Genomic DNA, 22,014 nt, shown 5'->3' with positions numbered 1-22,014 from the left:
TTGCCCCAAAATTGGGATGATTTTTTAAAATCTATGTACTTTGGAGGACTGGTGGTGGGGCCTGGAGGCCGTACTTGGCTTACCCCCATTTGAAGTCATTTCTGCCTTTGTAGAGATTCTGAAACTTCAGCCCATCGAAAGAAACACCCTAGACTTCCAACCATCAGCCTCTCCCTGTCCTCTATTGTTGTTGTGTGTCTTCAAGCCATTTCTGATTTATAGTGAACCGAAGGCAAACCTATCATGGGGCTTTTTAGGCAAGATTTGTTCAGAGGAGCTTTGTCATTGCCTTCCCCTGAGGCTGAGAGCGTGTGACCTGCCTGAGGACATCCAGTGGATTTCATGGCCAAGCAGGGGATCAAAACCCTGACACTCAAACCATTATGACACGCTGGCTCTCCTCCATCCTCTGGTCAAAGGATTATAGAGAGTAGCTTGTTAAACAAAGTATAGAGGCCTGAATTCAAATCTATCCATAGCCCTGGAGTAAGGAAACCTTTCTTTCAAGTCTGCCTCCCAGCGCTGCTGTACAGATAAAAAGGGATAAGCTCACACTGACTGCATTCAGCTTCCTGGAAGAAGAAGGGGGTTGCAAATGTGACAAGGCAGCTTCCATCAGAGATGAACACTGACTTCCAGTTAACTAATTTTCATGTATAATTTGCAAGGAGAGGTGGGGTGCTGGTTATTTTGTCGCCTGAGTGGGGATGATGTATCCCTCCAGATGTTGTGATTCTGGGACTTGCAGTCCAGCAACACATGGAGGGCCACCTGATTTGCAATATTTGGTCTAGGGAAACTTTTTTGAGGGGTACTTTTTTAACTGAATATTTTCATTTAAAAGTACAACATGTGGTTGCATAAAATGTAACAGAGACCATAGAACAAAACAACACAAACAAAATGTAACAAAGATGATAGAACAAACAACAACAACTGTCACCACCCAGAAAAGTACCAGGTCATAAAGGAGTGCACGGATACAGATATAAAATACTGTATTCAGATGCTGACCAGAGCAATACTTTTGCAATGGAATAATATTGAAAAGATGGTCTGCCTAACTCTAACTCCTATGAAAGGGACCTTTTGGAGAATTTTCTATATTATAATAAAGAGTTAGTGTGTACAATACTTACTCAAAAGCTGTGTCCTTAAAAGTAAGCCCTTAGACTAATTTTATTTGTTGACTTATGGTAATTGAAAATTTGTTCCTAGTGTAGGAATATTTAAAGGCTGTCATATATATTACATAAAAGGTGTGGTCCCCAGACCTCACCACCACCCCACAAGCTTTCCCCCAAAGAGAGGTTTTTTCAGTGTTCAATATCTCCAAATCTTTATTTACTAATTTGCTGTTTTGTTTGTTCTAATGCTATTTTATTTATTCATTTTATGCATTCATTTTATATATTTGCTCCCCCAAACCTTCTGAGGTTTACTTCCAAATTAAAAGAGGTGTCTAGTAGGAGAAGGAAATCAAGCATACCTTGATTTCTTAGTAATAGCAAAAAAAATTGTTAAAAATTGGGGCTATTGGGGCTAAAGGAGGAATTTTAAACAGTTAAGTCAGAGGCAAGACAGAATTTACCATCTTAGTGAAATATAGATGCAACTTGTTAAAAAGTCCTTATCACAATTGAGACCAAAGGTTATAGAATTTACTGTCTTGGTGAACTATAATTCTGTGATTGCATGCTACAGTCTCCTTGTTTGTAATTGGCAAATGGCATTGGCAGGCTGTGTGGTTACTTTCTCAATGATCTTGTGAAGCGTCTCTCACTGTTCCCATTTTGTAGATTGCAATCTAGCCCGTGATGGAGACTTGCCCAAGTTCAAATGAGAAATGAATGGCAGAGACTGGGACTCAAGTGTAGATCTTGCAGTTCAAGCAGTCTGGCAGGTAAGCCAGTGGAAATGCTCCTTTGTGTCCTCACAGTCTCTGTCTTTCTTCCTTCCCAGATGCCCATCCTCAAGCAGTCCCCGGTTTCCCATTCCAAGAAGCGGCCCCGTCTGGATCGGGCCATGATCAGCGCCCCATTGGGGGATTTCCGGCACACTATGCACATTGGCCGTGGTGGAGATGCGTTTGGTGACACATCTTTCCTCAGCAACCATGGGGGCTCCAAAGCCAATGGGCTGTCCCCTGAAGTGGCAGTGTCTCCTGGGACTCCATCTAACCCAGGAGATGTTTCAGGGCGCCTTGAATTGCTATCATCCTCTGGTAGTGGGAATGGTGTCCTTCAAAGCGCAGCAACATCGACACCTGATGGCAGCTTTGTGGTATTACAGCACCCTGAGACAGAAGACCGGCAGCCCCAGAAGCCTCCTAATGGAGAAGACTGGGACCTACAGCAGAAGTTCTCCTTGGAGAGCCCCACATTGGAACATGCTGAATCCCTTCTCTCTTTCCAGTTGGACTTGGGACCCTCCATCTTGGAGGACGTGCTGGGAGTGATGGATAAAGACTGGGACAGTGTCAGAAAGGAGGAACAGGAACCATTGAGGGCTGAAAGCTCTAGCCCAGTGGAGCAGCTCCACCAAGATGCACCAAGAGAAGAGGAAGAGGAAGATGAGGAAGAAGATGAAGGAGAGGAGGAGGAGGAAGAAGATGAAGGGCAGGGCTACAGTTTTGAGGATGAGCAGGATGAAGAGATTGGGCTATAGGATGCAGGAGTAACACTGGTCTTTGCTCTCTTTGGATGATCCTGCCCCGTCCCTCAATATTCCTTTGCTTTTTTTCAGCAGAATTTCTCAGGCTTTCTGAGATCAGGCAGCAACTGGCAGCCCTTGGGTCAAACCTGGGCTACAAATGACTACAGGTTGATCCACTGCTTCTCTGTGTCCCCTCTCAAGGAGCCTTGTAGCCTTCAGATCTCTCATAGTTGAATCGAAGAGGAAAATGGACTTAGGCAAGCATGATTCTTGCGATTCTCCTTCCTGTGCACACAAAGGCTGTGCATCAATTTCAGTTTGGTTGGGCTTTCTTATTTTATTTTCAGAAGGGAAAGCAGTTTGGCCTCCTATCCTTGTGATTTGTCCCAGATTAGAAACTTGTTGGACTTGATGAACAATCATAAGTCACAGGACACAATACAGACTGCTATCTCTGAAAAACTGGGTGGCAGTTTTTATTATATTTGGTTTATTATATTCCCTGCAATTTATTGCAATTTATTATATTCCCTCCAAGGCCTGGGATGGTAGACATCCTTTGATGTACTGAAAAATGAAACTGGTGTTTCCAGAACCCTGGAATCAGTAAAGTGGCACATCATGGATACCGTTAGAAAACATTTTGTCTGTTTAGGACATCTTCCACATCTAAGTGGTTGGTTCATTTTCATTCAACCTAACAGTGGTTCTCTATTAAACTGTGGGGTTTTTTCCTGTCCAACCTTGGAACTGTTTTTGATAAACAAAAAGTAGGACAGTGGAGCTGGTCAATGAATTTTTCCCTATTAATCTGTGTAGTGGCAAGTGGTACATTTCTTTAGTGTGAACAGAGGGGAATGGGTTAAAAATGAACAAAGAAGAATATGTAGATGTTTTATTATTTTTCTTCTCCTGTCTGTATCTAGCAGTTTCTCCAGACAATCCTTACTTTGTTTTCCTACCCATCTTCAAATGTCATAGTCAATAGTGTCTATCCATCTTTCTATGTATTTATCTGTCCATAATTCTCTTTTCATTTCTTCATCCATCCATTTATCCCAGTGTTCTCATGTCTCTAGGTATCATTTCACTGGTTTTGGTGGTGGTGGTTCTGTTCAGTCAGAACACCAGTGTATCTGTGTATCCTACAGCTATACTATCTGCACTGCAAGGCCTCTTGCTATGCGACTCCAGCCTCAATATGGTGTAAGACTGGAGAAGGGGGAAGGAGACGTTGGATGGTTTCAGGAGGTTACTGAGGAAAATGGCTTTTTATCTGGGGCTGTGTGTGGGAGAGGAGAATCTTTCATATCTTCTCAAGGATCCAGACAAGAGAAGGAGGACAGGATGTGCTAATGAAGGAAGAATATTTTGGAGCATAATGTGAATTGACTGTTGAGCAGAATTGTAAATAGCCACTCAACTGGTCACCTATGATGAGTGTAACAATTACACATAGGTGACCAGACACAAAATGTTTCACTCACTGTTAGAAGGCTTTTCCCCATTGTCTTCAGCCCATCAATATATTTTTTAAAAAACTGACTGAGGAATGCTTGAACAAACAGGTCAACCCCAATACCTTTATTTCTTTTTATTCTAGTAACCTTTTTTGCAGATTTACTTACAGTGGACAAAACTGGAAATGTTCAGGTGGAGAAAACATTCCTCTTTCTTTCTTTTGATGCTGTGATGGGGTCGGGGTACAGGGTTGCATCAACAGATTGCATCTTCATCAAACTGGACAGCCTTCCAAATAAGATGCTTTTAAGCTGAATACAATTAGTGGGCTGGAAATTGTGATAACTGGAGGGGAATTTAGTGGCTGATAGTAGCTAACAGACCTTTTTTTAAAAGAAACCTGTGATCTCAGAACCCTATTCATCACCATAACTGCCTGTCCTTTGGCCTCCTCAGTCCTTTCTTCTGTGCTCTGTTTAAAATGGCATTCCGTTGAAGGCATCCTTGCCCCTCTTAAAGGAACTGCATGGGTGTTATTGGTGGAATGTTTTAGAAAACTCAGGCCATCTCCTGTATGTCTGCACATCATCAGGAAGTAATGGCAACTAGCAGTTAAAAAATTAACCAGGAACAACTGGTGTTTCGTCCATTCCTCTACTCGCTCCTTTCCTTGTTACTTTGGCTGGCATCTTCTGTGATGTACCCTTTTGGTAGTCCCAACTACAGCATTCCTATTGGATCATTGGGATTTACATAAGTGTTGACTCACCAATCAACAGCTGATTCAATGGGTCTACTTTAGTTGGAGGGGTTTACCAATATGATTCAGGCCCTTTTATGGGCAAGGCAGTTTCAGAGCTGGAAAAATAATGGTTTTGAGCTCTTTCTATGGGTGCTTACAAATGTGGAGAGAAGGGAGAGAATCTAATCCATGTGAGTAGTAGGGTTTTTTTTTATTTAAAAAATCTCTATTGTGTACTTTCTCCAGATTTGTTCATCAAAACTGGAAAAAGGATCATTGTCACATATACAACCTTACATGAAGGTTTTTATCTGCTATCAGAAATCTAGCTGGCATTGTCCAGATGGGATTTCCCACCACCTGTCCTTGCCACATAATGGGGACATGATTTAAATTTATCAGCACGATGTCCCCAATGATGTTTTTACAGCCAACACTGGCACTACCATTTATCTGATGGCCATGCCTCTGATATGGCACGGGTCATTTTCTTCTACTTGTACCCCTTGTACTCTTCACCTCTTGCAAGTAAAGAGGTGATTTTGGAAGTGGGTGGGGAGAATCCATTGTACTGCTAAAAGAAATCAAGACATTCTCTTCAGATGGCAGATCAATAAAAATCCAGAAGACCTACCTCCTCTGTCCCCCACCACTTTCCACTGAATTATTCCTCAACTGCCGTCTTCTAAAACCAGTAACTAAAGGGACTGTCACAAAAATAGGTAGCAGAGGTGAGCAAAATCTCTTCTAACTTGAGCAGTCCTTGAGCTGGTGGTCTTGATCTGCAACTTGGCTATGTTTCAGCCGGGAACACTGCAGCTATGTATGGGCACTGGTCTTCAAAAAGTGTGGGTGCACTGGGATCCAAAAGAAAGTAGGAAGAGATGGGAGTGATGAAGGAAGAGAAAGAGACAAGTAGAGAGATTGCAATGTGGAGAAAGGGAGACAAGATGAAGGTCATGCATAGGCTACATCCTTTAAGAGGTTCTCAGATAGTTTTAAACTTCAATCGCCCTTTACTCTTAGGAATTGTGTCTAGACAGTCTTGGGCAGCTTTTCTCATGCTCACTTGCATGATATCTCCCAGAGTTTCCTGGGGTATGAAACCACTATGCTTGTAATATAGATGTGTTCCAGAGAGGAAGAGGTGGAAGAGGAGCAACGTCATGTGCATTCCCAAAATTGCTTCTCTCATAGGTTGGGGCTAACAGTGGGTCCTGAAACTGCGAAGTGTCAAAATGGTGGCTCTCCAAGAATAAAGCTTTTTTTTAATTTTGTTTTGTTTTATTTAAGGATCGCTGTGGTTTTGCAAAACAGGGTGGTAGGGAAATGGGTGGTGAAGTCAAGGGTTTTGTTTTTAAACTTTCCTATTTTATAGCCTAACTTATTGTGCAACCTCAAATTTGTCCTTCCCACTTGCTGTGGACTCTGTTTATCTCTGTTTTTGAATGGGAAATGTGAAAAACGATTTCCTGTAGTGACTCTGTGGGTCTCGGATGCTCTTTAAAGCTCTTCCAAGCATGTAGCCACAAAGTTCCAGCCGCTGACTGCAAAAAAGATCAGGGCTGGGCTCTGATCTCCCTTCCCTTGGAGAGAAGATAAAGCCTCCCATTGTTTATCCTCATTTATTCGCCTCCCAGCTTTAAGCCTGAAACCTAAATCTTAGATCCCCATGAGTAAGTGCAGCAGCAAGATGGTTCTCTTATGAACATTTATTATTTTGTAATAGCTCACTTTATGGATCCATGTGTAAGAAAATATCTGTATAGCCCTCCCTTCTCTACATCCCTACTAGCAGAATATTTGTACAGTGACCAACAAAGTGTTTGATATTTCTTGTAATTAAAATCAAATTAGTTTCAGATGCTTCTCTTGGAATTTTCTTCACCTGCGTTGTCTTTTCCCCGCCAGTGTCTCTCATTGCACGTATTGTGGACAGTTGAGGTGTTGATTCAACTTAATGAATATTTATTTTTATTTATTTATCTATTAAAATTTATTATCTAGGGAACTTGGAGTGGTGTACAAATGAAGTCAGTTTCATCAATTTGAAAACCATTTAAAATTTCAAGCGGTTAAAAAAAGAAATTTAAATAGGTTAAAAGCATATTAAACATTTTAACAGGCTTAGGAGGTTAAGAAAGTTTAAAAGCATTTCCTGTGCAGTTTAGAAGCAGTTTGTTGGGCCCCAAAGTCTTTAATAAAAAGTTATAGCTAGTGTACTGTTATCATTTGCTTTAGTTAAGTATACTGAGTAATCTCTTCTGTCCCGATCTCCTCAGCTCTGAAGGAAAAGTAATTCTGGGATTTGGAATTTTGTGAAATAGTTAGCCTTCTCAGAGTTTTGGTGATACAACAAACTACACATCCCAAAATTCCATAGCATTGAACCATGGCAGTTAAAGTGGTGTCAAACTGCATTATTGCTGCTGTGTAGATTAAACCTTTGATAAAAAATATTTAACTAAGTAGCTGACAGGAGAAGCAGCATGGCATTTGAGTGTTAGACTACAACTCTGGAGACCAAGGTTCAGTTCCCAGCTCAGCTATGAAACCCATTGGGCAAGTCACACTCTCTCATCCTCTGGGGAAGGCAATGGCAAGCCCCTTCTGAACAAATCTTGTCAAGAAAAAGACTTCAGTCCTTGGGCAGATGTTTACAGGGAGAGGTGCCTTGAGTACCTATATCGGGAAGAAGGCAGAATATAAATAAAAATTATGGTGGTGGTGATGGTGATGATGATAGAGGTGCTCCTTCAAGAATTGAGCTCTCAAAATATGTCTCAAACTTTTGTGTAGATGTCAGTTGCTGCCTGAGCACATAGACTATCACATCTCTCATGTTTTTAGTTGATCAAAACCGAAAGGGTGTGGTTGCATAAGGTACACACCCTTAATGGTGTTTCACCATTAGAACAATGTTTTTCATTGCCCAAATGAGAGTGATTCCTTTCACCTAATGAACCTATGGCTTAGCTTATACAGTATGAATAACGTTGCTACCATCTGTGCTGGTCACTCTTATTTGGGGTGGCTCAGCTTTTGGTACATCATAGGGCATATTGCTGTATCCAGACTTTTGTTTTCTTTTCGAGGACGAGGTGATGGAGTGGTGGAAGTGAAAAGTAAAGGTTCTTGTTTCTCCATACTCATATTATGATCCTCAGTTATGTACTAGAGCAGAGTACTGTCTCAACAGATGCTGCGAAAAGAGTTGGAAGGTTTAATATATTGTTCCCAGGGGCAAACAGATGATGTTGTTAACATGGTGAAGTATTTCTCCTACTTTGGCACTAACTTCTGGAAGCACCCTTTAATCCTTATGAGTTCAACAGAACTGGTGGCTCAGAGAGAACAAACTGAAAAACAACACAGAAACAACTCCAGATAAAAAGCAAGTTTGTAGGTTCTCCGGCGTCCTCTGGAAATCCTGGGGGATGGCATTGTCACTATGTGCCCAGCTTTAGGAGCACAGTAATACATTTGTTGGGTGTCTCCTGCCTTCCCTAAACTACTAGACTGTTTTGTCCAAGGCGTGCAAAAGAAGGTCAGTTCTCATGCAGTGTGGTCATCACACAGAGGAAGGAAGGAAATAAATGCCTCCTCCTACCATGATCACAAAAGGACACACGGGTTTGGAGTTATGCCTGGCTATGACCCTAACAGAATACCAGCCAATATTCTGGTTTCCACTGAGAGGGACTCGAGGATCTGGAAGGCCATCAAAAAACAGGGAGACTGCACTACTTGTGGATTGATTCAGTCAAGAATGCTGAAGCCCTGATTTTGCAAGACCTGAGCAGGACAGATGATGACCAGAGCTTTTGGAGGTCTCTCATTCATGTTGTTGTCGCTGTTATGTGCCTTCAAGTCATTTCCAACTTATGGCAAGCCTAAGATGAATCTATCACAGGGTTTTCTGGAGCGAAAAGCATGTGACTCACCCAAGATCACACCAGTGGGTTTCCATGGCTGAGCAGGGAATCGAACTTTGATCTCCAGTCCAGTGCTCAAACCACTACACTACATTGGCTCTTCTCTCATTTATAGGGTTGCCATAAGTTGAAGTTAATTTGATGATAACCACAAATGAATGAGTAGTGAATGCCATAGCACTGGTCTATTCAGCCCAGTTGTTCTCTGTCTCTCCCAATGTTGAACTGCAATTTCCGGAATTTTGCACTGTTGATCATGCTTGCCTGGGCTTTTGGAAGTCCAGCAATTTCTGTAGGCTCAACCAAGGTTGGGCACCAGCAATCTTGCTCTTTATGGTCTGCCTTCACTGGCAGTGGTTCTGCTGGGTCTCAGACTTTTCCTTCTAGATAGTTGCACCTTTAAAAATGCAATGCCAGGGAATGGATTCTCTGGCATGCAGAGTATGCACTCTGCCAAAGATAGTAAAAACCCTTTCTCAACAGCATAGTACAATTCCCCAGAAATACATCAAAGTTGGCTCTTCTCAAGTAGTTGCCTCCCTCTTACCTTTTTATAACAATGGGTCTTTGGACCTGGAGAGTCTACCTAATGGCTGCAAATGCAAGCAGAAAACCTAGCAATCTGCTGCTGGGTCACCAAGTAAGACTAGGCACTCAATCTTAAGGTCAGTGTGGCCAACTGGTTTAAGCACTGGACTACAACTCTGGAGACCAGAGTTCGATTTCCACATCAGCCATGAAACCCACTGGGTGACATTGGGCAAGTCACACACTCTCAGCCTCAGGGAAAGGCAGCAGCAAATCTCCTCTGAACAAATCTTGCCAAGAAAACCCCATGATAGCATTGCCTTAGGGTCACCATAAGTCAGAAATGACTTGAAGGCACACAACACAGCCACATTTACTCCATCTTGTCGGTGTCATAGTGCTTTCTGTAATCACATCCCACCCAATGCTCTTGCCTACTTTCATTTCCCTCACTGCTCTAAAACTAAGCTTTCCCTCTGTTATGGATGTTCAGGGTGTGAGTTGCTTATATAGTAAAAATACAAGAGGGAGGTATCAGCAGCCTTGTAAGAACACTTGATTTGCAGAAGGACTAAAATTGCACAAATGGGGAGAATCCTTAGGGAAAAACTTGCCAAATTAGCCAGTGGTTTCAGGTTGTTGTTGGGGTTGGAACAGAACAGTATAGCTGGACTGTTGAAGCGTGTAATCTTCCATTGTACATTTGACTTGCATGCTCATCACGCAGACACATTTATTATGGCTCAGCAGTAGTACGGTGAAAAAGACCTAGGGACTATTGATGAACTATCAGATAGGCAAGGATCAGATGTCCCAACCGCCAAGGAGGACAAGGCATCACAAAATGTAGTACATCCAAGAAAAATGTAGGACATGACTAAATAAAAGTTAAAAACACTAAGGCAAATATAAATTCATGCTTTGAAGCTATGCTCAAAATGGAATACATTTTGGAATTGCTCCAGGAAAGAAGGTTGAAATGTAGTTAATTAAAAAGAGGATTCATTAAGAAGTGGAATGTTTTTGTAAGTATAAGGAAGAATATATAATACGCTTGCAGTTTTCTTTTAAGATGATTCCAACACTGTTCTGTTATTGTGCCAAGGTAAGGGATTGGGGAAGGGGTTGTTAATAACCTGGAAATTGGGGGATGTTTATATGAATGTGAAAGATGTTCCATTTTTCTGTTCAGTTTTGGAGCATATAATAAAAATATTTTTTTTAAAAAAAGAAATGTAGGACATAACCTGGAAAAGGAGGACGTCAGATCACCCTGACCCTGGTGGACTTGGGTCCTTGTAGTTTGCAGACTGAGTGAAGTTTCCTTAAAAATGAAAAGAAGTGAGGGATCAGGAACCTCAGGATCAGATGGTGAAATATGCTGGAGAAGAAATTGGAAGGAGAAGGCCTTGTCTTTGGCCCAGCAAAATGGGTCTGGTTCAGTTTGGCGATGCTGGAGTTCAGCCTTTGCCACAGATGCAGGAAAGCTGACAGATTTGCTTTCTTGGCAACAGGGGAATTGGATCAAAGCAGAAACATTTGTTGATCATGCTGCTTGCCCCCACAATTGACTCCAGCTGTAATATGTCTCTTTCTCTCTCTCTTCTCCCCCATCCTGGACCTTATCTGGGACTCTGATGGCTTCGTTTGCTGGTCGATCCCAGCTGTGAATTTCCTGCCAGAGGATAAACAGGCCAGGGGCCCTCATTGACACAAGCCAGGCCAGGGAAAGCATTGCAAAGGTAACCTGTGAAACACACCAGCTGGAAGACAGGCGGATGGGAGTGAAGTCCTCACCCTTCGCTAGCTGATAAAAAGTCTCTAATCCTGGATTCAACATGCATTGCTGGACAGGATACAGGGCGTGAGTCTGTCCATGTTGTCCTCCTGTTTATGTGCCTCCAAGTTATGGCAATCCTCTCGTAAGGTTTTCTTTGCCAGATTTCTTCAGAGGAGGTTTGCTGTTGCATATGCTCCAAGGTTTCTTAGATGGAAACCATGTGGCCAAACAACAGCAGAGTGTGGAGCTTGAGTTTTAAGAGCTGCAGGAGAGGACTTTCTCTTGTTCCCCCCATCTTCGTAAGTGCATTTGGTGAGGATGCAGGAGAAAGCTTTCTCCATGTCTGGTCCTGGGCTATGGCCTCCTCCCTGCTTTTTTGACCAGAAATGATTTTTATTCTGGCAGGCCTTTGAATTTTAATATGTATGTGAGAGAGAGCCGGTGTGGTATAGTCTGAGCATTGGATTACAACTCCGGAGTCTAGGGTTTGATTCCCCACTTGGCTGTGGAAACCCATTGAGTGACCTTGGGTGAGTCACACACTCTCAGCCCCAGAAAAATATTGTGATAGGTTCACTTGGAAATACTGTGTACAGTTCTGGGCACCAAAATTCAAAAAGAAGCTGCAGCGTGTCCAGAGTAGGGCGACCAAAATGGTGAAAGGAGAGAGTTAGGGAGCTGGGTGTGTTTAGCCTGGAGAAGAGAAGGTTGAGAGGTGATATGATAGCCCTGTTTAAATATTTGAAGGGATATCATATCCAGGAGGGAGCAAGCTTGTTTTCTGCAGCCCCAGAGAATGGGACGCAGGGCAATGGATGCAAGCTATGGGAAAAGAGATTCCACCTCAGCATTAGGAGGAACTTTCTGACAGTAAAAACTGTTCAATAGTGGAACCCAAATCTTCAGAGTATGGTGGAGTCTCCTTCTTTGCAGGTTTCTAAACAGAGACTGGATGGCCATCCTTCAGGGATGCTTTGTTGAACTGGATGCCTCTTGTGGTCTCTTTCACCTCTATGATTCTATGGTTGTTGTTGTTGTTGTTGTGTGCCTCCACATCATTTGTGACATAAGGCAACCCTAATGAGAGCCGATGGGGCATAGTGGTTTGAGTATAGAAGGACTCTGCCAAACAGGGTTTGAATCCCAGCTCAGCCATGTAAAACCACTGGGTGATCTTGGGCAAGTCCCGCTGTCTCAGCCTCAGAGTACGGCAATGGCAAGCCCCCTCTAAAGAAACCTGCAAAGAAAAAACCATGAAACCTTAGGGTCATCGTAACTAAAATTTCTAGACTTATACATGAGTATATAGAGTAAATCCCGCAAAGCTACACTATTGTACATGATGCAGTGAATCCCAAACTTTGGTTGTCCAGATGTTTTGGACTTCAGCTCCCAGAATTCCTGACTATTGACCAAGATGGAAGGGGCTTCTGGGACCTGAAGTCCAAAACACCTGGAGGACCAAAGGTTGGGAGCCACTGATTTAATGAGACTCGAGCATCCATGGATTTTGGTATCCATGGGGGGTCCTGGAACCAAACCCCAGCAGATACCAAAGACCCACTGTATCTCATTTATAGGGTCGCTATGGGTTGAAGTGGATTTGAAGGCAGTTAACATCAATTCATGAGACACCTCGCTCCCCACCATGTTTGTTTAAAGGTGGTGCCTAATGTCTCTTCAAACAAGCAGGAGGTACCACGGCTCAAAACCGGTTGGGGAACCACACCTTCTGTGTTCAAACCCTTCCTCCTTTAGTGCCCCAAGCATGGGAATTGGCTGTAATGATTAGTCAAGTAGTGAAGAAATGGCACTCTGCCCATGCTCAGGGGCACTGTTGTTTGGTTTTTATTACTTTTATTTAAAAGCATTTTTTCCTGCTAAGGCTAAGTCCAGGAACAAATTAAACTCCGATGAAAAGATTTGGTAATATGTGGCTATATAGGCCAGCAAGGGCCAGGCTGACTTCAGGTTTGTGGGGCCTTTTCGTTAGCCCCTAAAGTCCTACTAGGACTAGTAAAAAGAATGTGTGACGGATAGGAACTCATACGATTGGAATGAAGAAGCAGGAAATCTTCAAAACACTCACTCATGCCGGGAACTTCGTACCCAAACCTGTCTCATAGGAGTTTATCACACGGGAGGAATTTCTCTTAATTTCAAATGAAAAGAAAGTGGGGCCAGAATGCATTCACATGAATTTGCTAATTCAGCGAATTTACGTGAATTCGAATTGTGTTCGAACTGACTTCCCATTAGCTTGCCATTGCCTGAAATTGGGTGTGGTAGTCTATCACGCAATAACATTAAACCCCATGACTGTATTCGGATTGCCATTGGATTATACTTCCAATTTACCTTGTCTGATAAACTCCATAGTCCTTTCAAATACAATTACACATCTGCTTGCTTCTGACATAGCTTTTTTTGTTTTGGGCAGCCAAGTTATGTAGCTCCTTTGAAGGTGCCTCTTTGGCTTTGACGCTCTTGTTAGATGATTAGGAGCGAGAGGGTATGTCTACACTGCAGAAATTTTATTTATTGCTTTCAAGGATTTATATACCACCTTTCTTCCACAATGGGTTTCACGGCAGGTTAAGTAAAGCAGTTTGACACCACTTTAACTGCCATGGCTCAATGTGATGGAATGCTGGGATCTGTAATTTGGTGGGGCACCAAAGCTCTCTGACAGAGAAGGCTAAATGTCTCACAAAACTACACATCCAGAATTCCATAGCATTGAGCCATGGCAGTTAAAGTGGTGTCAAACTGCTTTATGTATGCAGCGCAGACACAACATCTACACTGTACAAATAATGCAGTTTGACGTCACTTTAACTGCCCTGGCTCCATCCTACAGAATCCTGGGGATTGTAGTTTTGTGAGACATTGGCAGAGAAGGCTAAAAACTTCACAAAACTACAAATCCCAAGATTCCATAGGAGAGAGGAAGGACGTACAGCTCTGTGTTCCTTAGTCTGCCTGGCATAGTGGTTTGAGTGTTGGAGACTATGGCTCTGGAGACGATGGCTATTTCATTCCCAGCTTAGCCATTAACCCCATTGGATGACCTTGGGCAAGTCACACTCTCTCAGCCTCAGAGGATGGCAAGGGCTAACCTCATCTGAACAAATCCTGCCAAGAAAACCCCAGGATAAGATGGCCATAAGTCGGGAACGACTGGAAGGCACACAGCAACGACAAGAAACAGCATTTTAAGTGGTGCTAAACTGCATTATTTCTACCAATGCAGAATCCATCAGGAGGTCCCGGTCTACTTCGCTCCCATTCATTCATTCATTCATTCTTGCATTGGGGAAATTGGAGGGGTCTCGCCCTCTGCTGGCCACTTTCGGGAAATCACTTTGCAATCGCCTTCCTTTCCAGACCAGGAAGCAAAGTCCAGGTTGCACAAGGAAGGGGAGGGTTTCTGGACGCTCCTTAAGAGATAAAACAGCCCAAGATTTACCTCTATTTAGGCCGGGAAGAGACTGACGAGTCTTCGAGGAAAGGTAAATGACTTCTCCCTCTCCAATTCTTGATTTTCTTCCACTGCCTTTTTTGATTCCAAGGATGTTTAGGTGCTGAACTGGTTCAGGGCTTTCCCTTGCAAAAAAGGCTTGCAGTCTCCTATGTACTGTAGAGCAGGGATTATTCCCAAACTCTTGCCTTTCAGGTGTTTTGGGACTTCATCTCCCAGAATCCAAGGTGGCTAAAGATTCTGGGAGATGGAATCCAAAACATCTGGAGGACCAGTGTTTAAGAAGCACTGCTATATATGTAAGGCCTTTGGCAAGGTGTCCCCCATGACATTCTTGCAAACAAAGCTAGTAAATGGTGGGCTAAACAAGGCAACTGTTACATGGATTTGTAATTGGTTGGCCAGCCGAACCCAAAGGGTGCTCAGCAATGGCACCTTTTCATCCTGTGACCAGTGGGGTCCCACAGGGCTCTGTCCTGGGCCCAGTGTTATTCAACATCTTTATCAATGACCTGGATGACAGAACTGGGAGCATACTTCTCAAATTTGCAGATGACACCAGATTCCTAATAGCTAATACTCCAGAGGACAGGATCAAGATTCAAAATGACCTGAATAGACTAGAAAGCTGGGCCAAAGCTAACAAAATGAAATTCAACACAGAGAAATGTAAGGTATTGCACTTAGGGCAGAAAAATGAAATGCACAGATATAGGATGGGGGACACCTGGCTGAATGAAACTACGTGTGAAAGGGATCTAGGAGCCCAAGTAGACCACATATTGAACATGAGTCAACAGTGTGATGTGGCAGCTAAAAAGGCCAATGCAATTTTTGACTGCATCAATAAAAGTATAATGTCTAGAGATCAAGGGAAGTAATAGTGCCACTATATTCTGCTTTGGTCAGGACCCACCTGGAATATTATGTCCAGTTCTGGGCACCACAATTTAAAAAGGATGTCAAGAAACTGGAGCATGTCCAAAGGGGAGCGACTAAAATGGTGAAGCACCTCAATATCAGGAGGAACTTCCTGACAGTAAAAGGTGTTGGACAGTGGACTATGTTGCCTTGGAGTGTGGTGGAATCTCCTTCTTTGGAGGTTTTTAAACAGAGGCTTGAGGGCCATTTGTCAGGGATACTTTGATTGTGAGTTCCTGCATGGCAGGGAGTTGGACTGGATGGCCCTTGGGATCGCTTTCAACTCTTTGATTCTATGTACTATATAATATAGCACATATATTGCAGTGGTTCTTAAACTTTGCTCTCCCAGCATCGTAGTCCAACACTTCAACCCATTTTGCTGGCTGTATGTTGCTATTTTGAAAACCTGGCAACACTGGAAAACCCCATGATATCATCATCTGGTAGTTTCCCAAACTTGTACAGTGTCTTTCCTCATTCTAGGAGATTGGACTGGCTCACTTAAGGATTATTTACTGCTAATAAACTAAAATATGTTGATGTATTTGGTTACACTCTTTTCCCTGTGCCAGCACCCCCTTAGACCTCAGTCAGTGAGATGGATCCCACAAATAGGGGGCAGCCTTACTGAAGATGAGTCTTACCCATACAACATCAACTTTTCATTTTAAATAATGAGAATAAATAATAATGAAAGGGACATGGTCGTCTCTCATACAGTTACGTGTAAATCTTGATGACTGTTGTTCTGCTGCTCACTTACTCCTCTAAACTTCAGTTCCCAAAGGCTTACTAGAGTAAGGAATGGCAATAAGTCTATAATAAAGCTATGGCCTAAGAAAAATATAGGGAGAGCTTGTTGTGGAAAGAGGGCTTGTCTCTTCTAGGGTATCCCATAAAACATATCCAAGGGCAGCCATGTTGGCCATGAAGCAAAGTACCATAACATCCAAAGTCCACAAAACAGTGATACTTTTATTGGGTAACCAAAATGCACAAAATACATGTTGCAAGCTTTCAAAGCGCCACTGGTTTCTTCATCAAGGAAAGATGTTCTCCAGTGTGGTTTTTTAACATCTTTGCCTGATGAAGAAGCCAGTGGAACTTTGAAAGCTTGCAAGGTGTATTTTGTGCATTATGGGTGGCCAATAAAGGTATCGTTGTTTTGTGGATTTTGGATGTTATTGTGCCATGTTTATGAGCCCATCGTTTAATATGACCATTTACTATGTCCTTCTCTGGATTCTTGAGGCATTACAGGTAATTCACTAGAAAAGAGTCTTCATGGTAGGGCCCAGCTTTGTTAATTCTCTCCCTAGGAAGACACTCTTGCTGTTATTTTGGCACCATGCAAATGCCTATTTAGTTTTTGAAGCTTATTAACATAAAGTTAATCAGTGTTATTTTTTATGTGTTGCAGTATTTTCTTGCGGTGTGCTATCAGTCCTAAAACAAACAAACAAACAAACAAACAAACGATCTATCCAGTCCTATAAATATCAATACTATAAATAAAAGTAAGATCTATCTTATAGCTGATTCTCCCTCTAGAGCAGTTTCTTCTCAGGCTAGCTGATGGGGACCCCTCCCCAGTGCACCACTTTGAGTAGCACTACTCTAGGAGATAGAGGTTGTAAGCTACTGTCAGAGGTCAGGAGAAATTCCACCCACCCTGAGCAATACCATGATAATATTGTAGTTGTTATGTTGGGCTCAATCTTAGCTAGAAAAAATAAGGCAAATAAGTAATGATTCTCCCATGTTGCAGGTTAGGTAGTACTGCAGAAACCACTCACTGCAGGAGCATGTTCTTGAATTTTCAGAAATATGAGTTCATTTTGCTCAGCAATTCACCTCTTGAAGCCTATAAATTATCACCTCCATGGTAGAAAATTGGCACTGCACTATCTCAGGGTTGAGTATTAATTCCCGGCAAGATCGTAGGCTGGACTTGGACTTCAACCAAGGACTTTCTGGTTGATACTCCAAGCATCGCACTGTACAAATGTGTACCTGATGTCATTTATGAATGTGATGAATATGTTGATTTTACAGAGAAATACATGGCTAAATCAACTGAAACCAGTTCTTTCATTTGATGTTTCAATAGAACACAAACTTGTTAATGGCTAGTTCCAAACTGGGTCCCTCATTCCTTTTCGTCATTTTCAGGGGAAACATCTCAGATACTGTCATCCCAGTAAATACTTTTCAACTCCTTGACTCTCTTGCATTGTCCCTAGGCCACAAGATGAGAGATGGACGCAGATAAACTTTCCTCTTCTAATTGTGCTTTCTCCTGTAGATTGACTATCCGTTTACCGCAATGGCTGAGGTGAATCTCTCACTGGAAAAAGAACCCACTGAGCCTCTTTCTGATAACACTGTGGAATCACTTGAAGATCCAGGTTCAGTTCCAACCACACATTCATCTCCTGAAATCAACCCTGCATGCCCATTTTTCCTGGAAGGACGTTGCCGCTTTGGTGCCCGCTGCCGAAACCATCATCCTGGTGATACCACTGATGCTGATCGCATAGAAGAGCACAGACCCAACTGCAAAACTGCCGAACAGCTACCAGTTAGTAAGAAGCCTCCCATGAAAACAGCCGAGGATGTTATCTCGCGCCTCCTCTGGGACCCCCAGGTGCCAGCTGAATGCTTCTCTATTGGTTACCTTGACCGGTTTTTGGGGGTAGTGGAGCAACCTTTCACTGCTTTCTCATGGGAAAATCTGGCTTCAGTTGGGCCTGGTGTACTTGCTATCCCCAAACACAGGATCCAGTACTTCAAATATGGCACTTGTGTGGTGTGGGACAAAGTCAGTCGCACCGATGATGTCTTTGGGTCCACAGGAAGTGGAAGAACCATCTTGGAAGTGATCAAGGAAGAAGGAGATCAGGCCATCAAAGAGAAGAGCAACAGCCATCCTTCAAATGGAGATGGAAGGAAAGAAACAGGAGCGCTAGAAGGATCAGCCAAGCACAGTGGTGAAGAGGGGGATGTCTGTATTTCAGCTGGAGAAAAGCAGCTGAACAGGACAGCTACTGGAACTGATGAAGTCAAGGAGAATGAGGAAGCCATGGGTTGTTTGAAATTGATTGGAGATAATTATGTCAACTTGGATGAAAACATTTTGACTGAAGAGAAGGAAACAGATGCAGTCAGCTCAGTTATAGATGGATATTCCATCAAGAAAGGAAAAGTGGACAAACATATCTTCAGCATTGAACCAGAAGATGAACCACTGATGGAAGAAAGCATCACTTTGGAAAATGAGGCAAGAGTATACTTTCCTTGCCCTAAACGGCGTACAAGCCATTTCATAGCAATCCCAGTCACCAGCCCAGAGGTCCGGGAAGCTGTGAAACTTTTCCAAGAGGCCCTTTGTAAAGTTCACCCAGACTTAGCTGAGTTCTGTGTGCCCTTGGCTACTTTACACCTCACAGTTGGCCTACTGCGCTTGAACACCCCTGAAGATATTTCCAAGGCAGTTCTGGCTCTCCAAGAGCTCCAAGCCAACAGCCAGCGCCTGCTGCCTCCAGCCTTGCTGCTATCCTTCCATGGGGTTGAGAATTTCTATTCACGTGTGCTCTACATGGCTCCAAGATCTGTACCTGAGCTGGGTTTATTGGCCCAAACTTTGGAGGATGCCTTTAGCAAGAAGGACCTGACAGTGATTCATCTTCCAAGCAAAGAGAAGTTTCACTTGACCATGGTAAAGATCCCACGACGGAAGGCAAGACCACGACTGCCAGAAGATCCCTCATGGCTCCCCACTATTGAACATTTAGGAACACAGGCAGTAGAGACATTATGCTTATGTGAGGTAGGAACAGGTAAGACTGATAGGTTTTACAGCACCGTACTTAAAATAGATTTATATTGAAGGTATCATCCCACAGGTAGGCAGCTTTAGAGCCCAGATCTACTCCATTTCAGAAGAAGAGTTAGATCAGGAGCCTATGAGAATGCTGATAAGAGTGGAAAGCCGGAGGATGCTTTTCTTGGCTGTGCAACACAAACCAAATTATCTTTAGGAATCAGCCTTCTGGAATCAGAGAGTGGAGCTACATGCAAGGACATTTTTGCGAACAGCAGCTAGTGTTGTGCCTGGATACCTCCTGGCTGCCATTTTGCTGCAGGGGGTGTTTGCAAGGAGGAAATGGATGCCTCCTTACACAATGCCTGTGTAAATGCGTAACAGTGGTGTAACCTAGTGTAAATAACAAAGAAAATTCCAGCTCAAGAATGGCATAATTGTGACCAGTAGAAGCGATTTAATCCCACTCCAAATGAATTTGCAGCAGTGGAATCCAGAAGCCAGAAACTTATACTAATTTCTTCAAGTGGCTTCAGTGGAGAGGACAGATGAAACTCACCAAATATAAAAATCACTATCTATCCAGAGGCACAGAATAGCAGTGTCCAGCTGTAAGGAGTATGAACTATGCCTATTTAACCTCTCCAGCTTCTCCTGACAGAGAGATAGACTTATTCATATTAAAATAAACTGCAGGGTTTAAAATTGAGAGAAACTGAGACCCACACTCTCTTCTACATTGGATTTAAAAAATTCAATTGTGACTAAGACTTCTAATAGAGAAGGGAAGTGGTTTGGCTGATATGCCCTTGTTTTTTAGTGTAACATGAAGCATGGCTTTATAATGAAAATAAACTTGATCCAAGTATTAGTCATAACCAGGGCCCTTTGAAATGAAAGACAAAGAACTGTGCAAATGAATTATGACGATTTCAATGGCTGTTTGTCATAAAGGATTGCAGGCACCATGCACATGATACTCTCACACCACTTGCCTAAAGGGACATGTTGAAAATCTTTGGAGGGCTGAGACTAAATGACTCCTAGTGCACCCCATCTTGCTTTTGAGAAGCAGCTGCCATACACCAGCAACATATTGCACATGACATTCTCTTTTACCACTATGACTGTGCGTATAATGTTTGTGTGCAAACTTTCTCACAGTCCTGCCCACCGTCAGAACAACGGAGAAATTGTTGCTTGAACACCCCAAGGTGAGATTGGTTGCAACTCACCTAAGAGCTTATACAATGACGGCTCCGACTCACTGGAATGCACTCCCGGAGGAGATTCGATCCAGCTGTACACTGGAAGCCTTCAAGAAGGCATTAAAAACTCATCTCTTCCAGTTAGCATACCCTCCCGATCCTTTGTAAGAAAGTATTCCCCGACCAGATTGGACAACTACCCATAATTGATATCCCGACTATCCTAGTTGTACTGTTTTTAAAATTGAATGTTTACAATTGTTTTTATAACTGTTTTTAATATTGTATTTGACATGTGTAATAGAGTTTTATCGTATCGTATGTACGCTTTGATCTGGAGGAAAAGCGGTATTATTATTATTGCAGGTTCAATTGGTGAGAACACAAGACAGCCTTCTTGGTGGTTGCTCCCACCTTCTGGAACTCCCTTCCACAGAAGGCTAGGCTTCCCATCCTTCTGCTTTCCTTTCACAAACAAAAACAATCTTATTTAAGCAACCTTTTAATGCTTAAGCAGGGAAGGTTTTTTTTTAATATGGATGTTTTACCTGTTTGAAACTTTGATTTTTAATTAGTTTTAAGGTGGTGTTTTTAAATTGGTTTAAAACTTTTTGTAAACATTTTTAGTTTGTTGTTATGGGAGCTGCCTTGGGTCCTGGCCTGGGAGAAAGGCAGCATATAAATAAAACAAATAAATAAATAAACCAGCTTAACCAATTCCCTTGTATCATTCCAGATTTCTGAGACACAAAAACAGAACCGGGGAATTAAGTGACTATGGAAATTGGTGCTTACACACCTGTTAGTAGATTTTGAGCGATGAGGTGGGGAAAAGCACTCTCATTGTGAAGTCGAAGGCTTTCACGGCTAGCATCCAGAGTTTTTTGTGGGGTTTTTTGGGCTATGTGGCCATGTTCTGGAACAGTTTATTCCTGACGTTCCACCAATCTCTGAAGATGCCAGCCACAGATGTTTGCAAAACGTCAGGAATAAACCCTTCCAGAACACAGTCACAAAGTCCAAAAAACCCCACAAAAACCTAAGCACTTTCATTGCTTCTGTCATATGATTAATATGGGGGAATTTGCTTAGCTACTGTGATTTTTGCTATCTCCTCTAAACAAGTGCCTCTTATCAGTGGTGTTGACAGTTAAAATGGAATTCATGTTGATTCCATTCCCACCCCTCCAAAATAAAATTGTCCCAGCATGGCACATTAAAAAAATTTTTTTAATGAGGGCACTAACAAACAGATGCTAGGTTTAAGGCGCTAGATAGAACACTGCCGATTTTATTTTAACTTTGCACCATCAGAGTACTAGTTCTTGACCTGAGGAAGAAACCAAGTTCTATTTCCTGTGAAACACCAAGGTGGCTCCTCCTCCTTCAGTGCAAAATCCTGCTTAGCTCACTTAAAAAGCAATAAAATCAGTGACTGAATTATTTTAGACCAGTGGTTCCCAACCTGTGCTCCGAG

The 22,014-nt window shown here is 42.6% G+C and overlaps 2 protein-coding genes across 4 annotated transcripts in view; both read left to right on the top strand.

The window, feature by feature from the left end:
- The window catches only part of CDC42EP5 (CDC42 effector protein 5), a 36,680-nt gene extending 29,971 nt beyond the window's left edge, over positions 1–6,709 (top strand). For all 3 annotated transcript variants that reach the window (XM_089480289.1, XM_089480288.1, XM_089480290.1), the window contains exon 3: positions 1,963–6,709. In XM_089480289.1, the coding sequence (XP_089336415.1) occupies positions 1,963–2,667 (705 nt within the window). In that variant the 3' untranslated portion in view covers positions 2,668–6,709. The remainder of the gene's footprint in view (positions 1–1,962) is intronic.
- Positions 6,710–14,560: 7,851 nt separating this feature from the next.
- On the top strand, positions 14,561–21,233 carry LENG9 (leukocyte receptor cluster member 9). The gene is made up of 2 exons (XM_089480261.1): positions 14,561–14,613; positions 17,812–21,233. Exon 2 carries the CDS (start codon positions 17,833–17,835, stop codon positions 19,393–19,395), a length of 1,563 nt encoding a protein of 520 aa, XP_089336387.1. The 5' UTR covers positions 14,561–14,613; positions 17,812–17,832; the 3' UTR covers positions 19,396–21,233.
- The last annotated feature ends 781 nt before the right edge of the window (positions 21,234–22,014 follow it).

Source organism: Sceloporus occidentalis, unplaced genomic scaffold (genome assembly GCF_023333645.1).
Source record: "Sceloporus occidentalis isolate IW3139 unplaced genomic scaffold, rSceOcc1.0.p SCAF_14, whole genome shotgun sequence".
Taxonomy (NCBI): Eukaryota; Metazoa; Chordata; class Lepidosauria; order Squamata; family Phrynosomatidae; genus Sceloporus; species Sceloporus occidentalis.
Note: the sequence above shows the minus strand (reverse complement) of the source record. Positions and strands in the feature narration are given on the sequence as shown.

Coding starts and splice junctions, on each gene's coding strand:
- LENG9 (XM_089480261.1), top strand. CDS start 17,833: ATGGCTGAGGTGAATCTCTCACTGGAAAAAGAACCCACTGAGCCTCTT.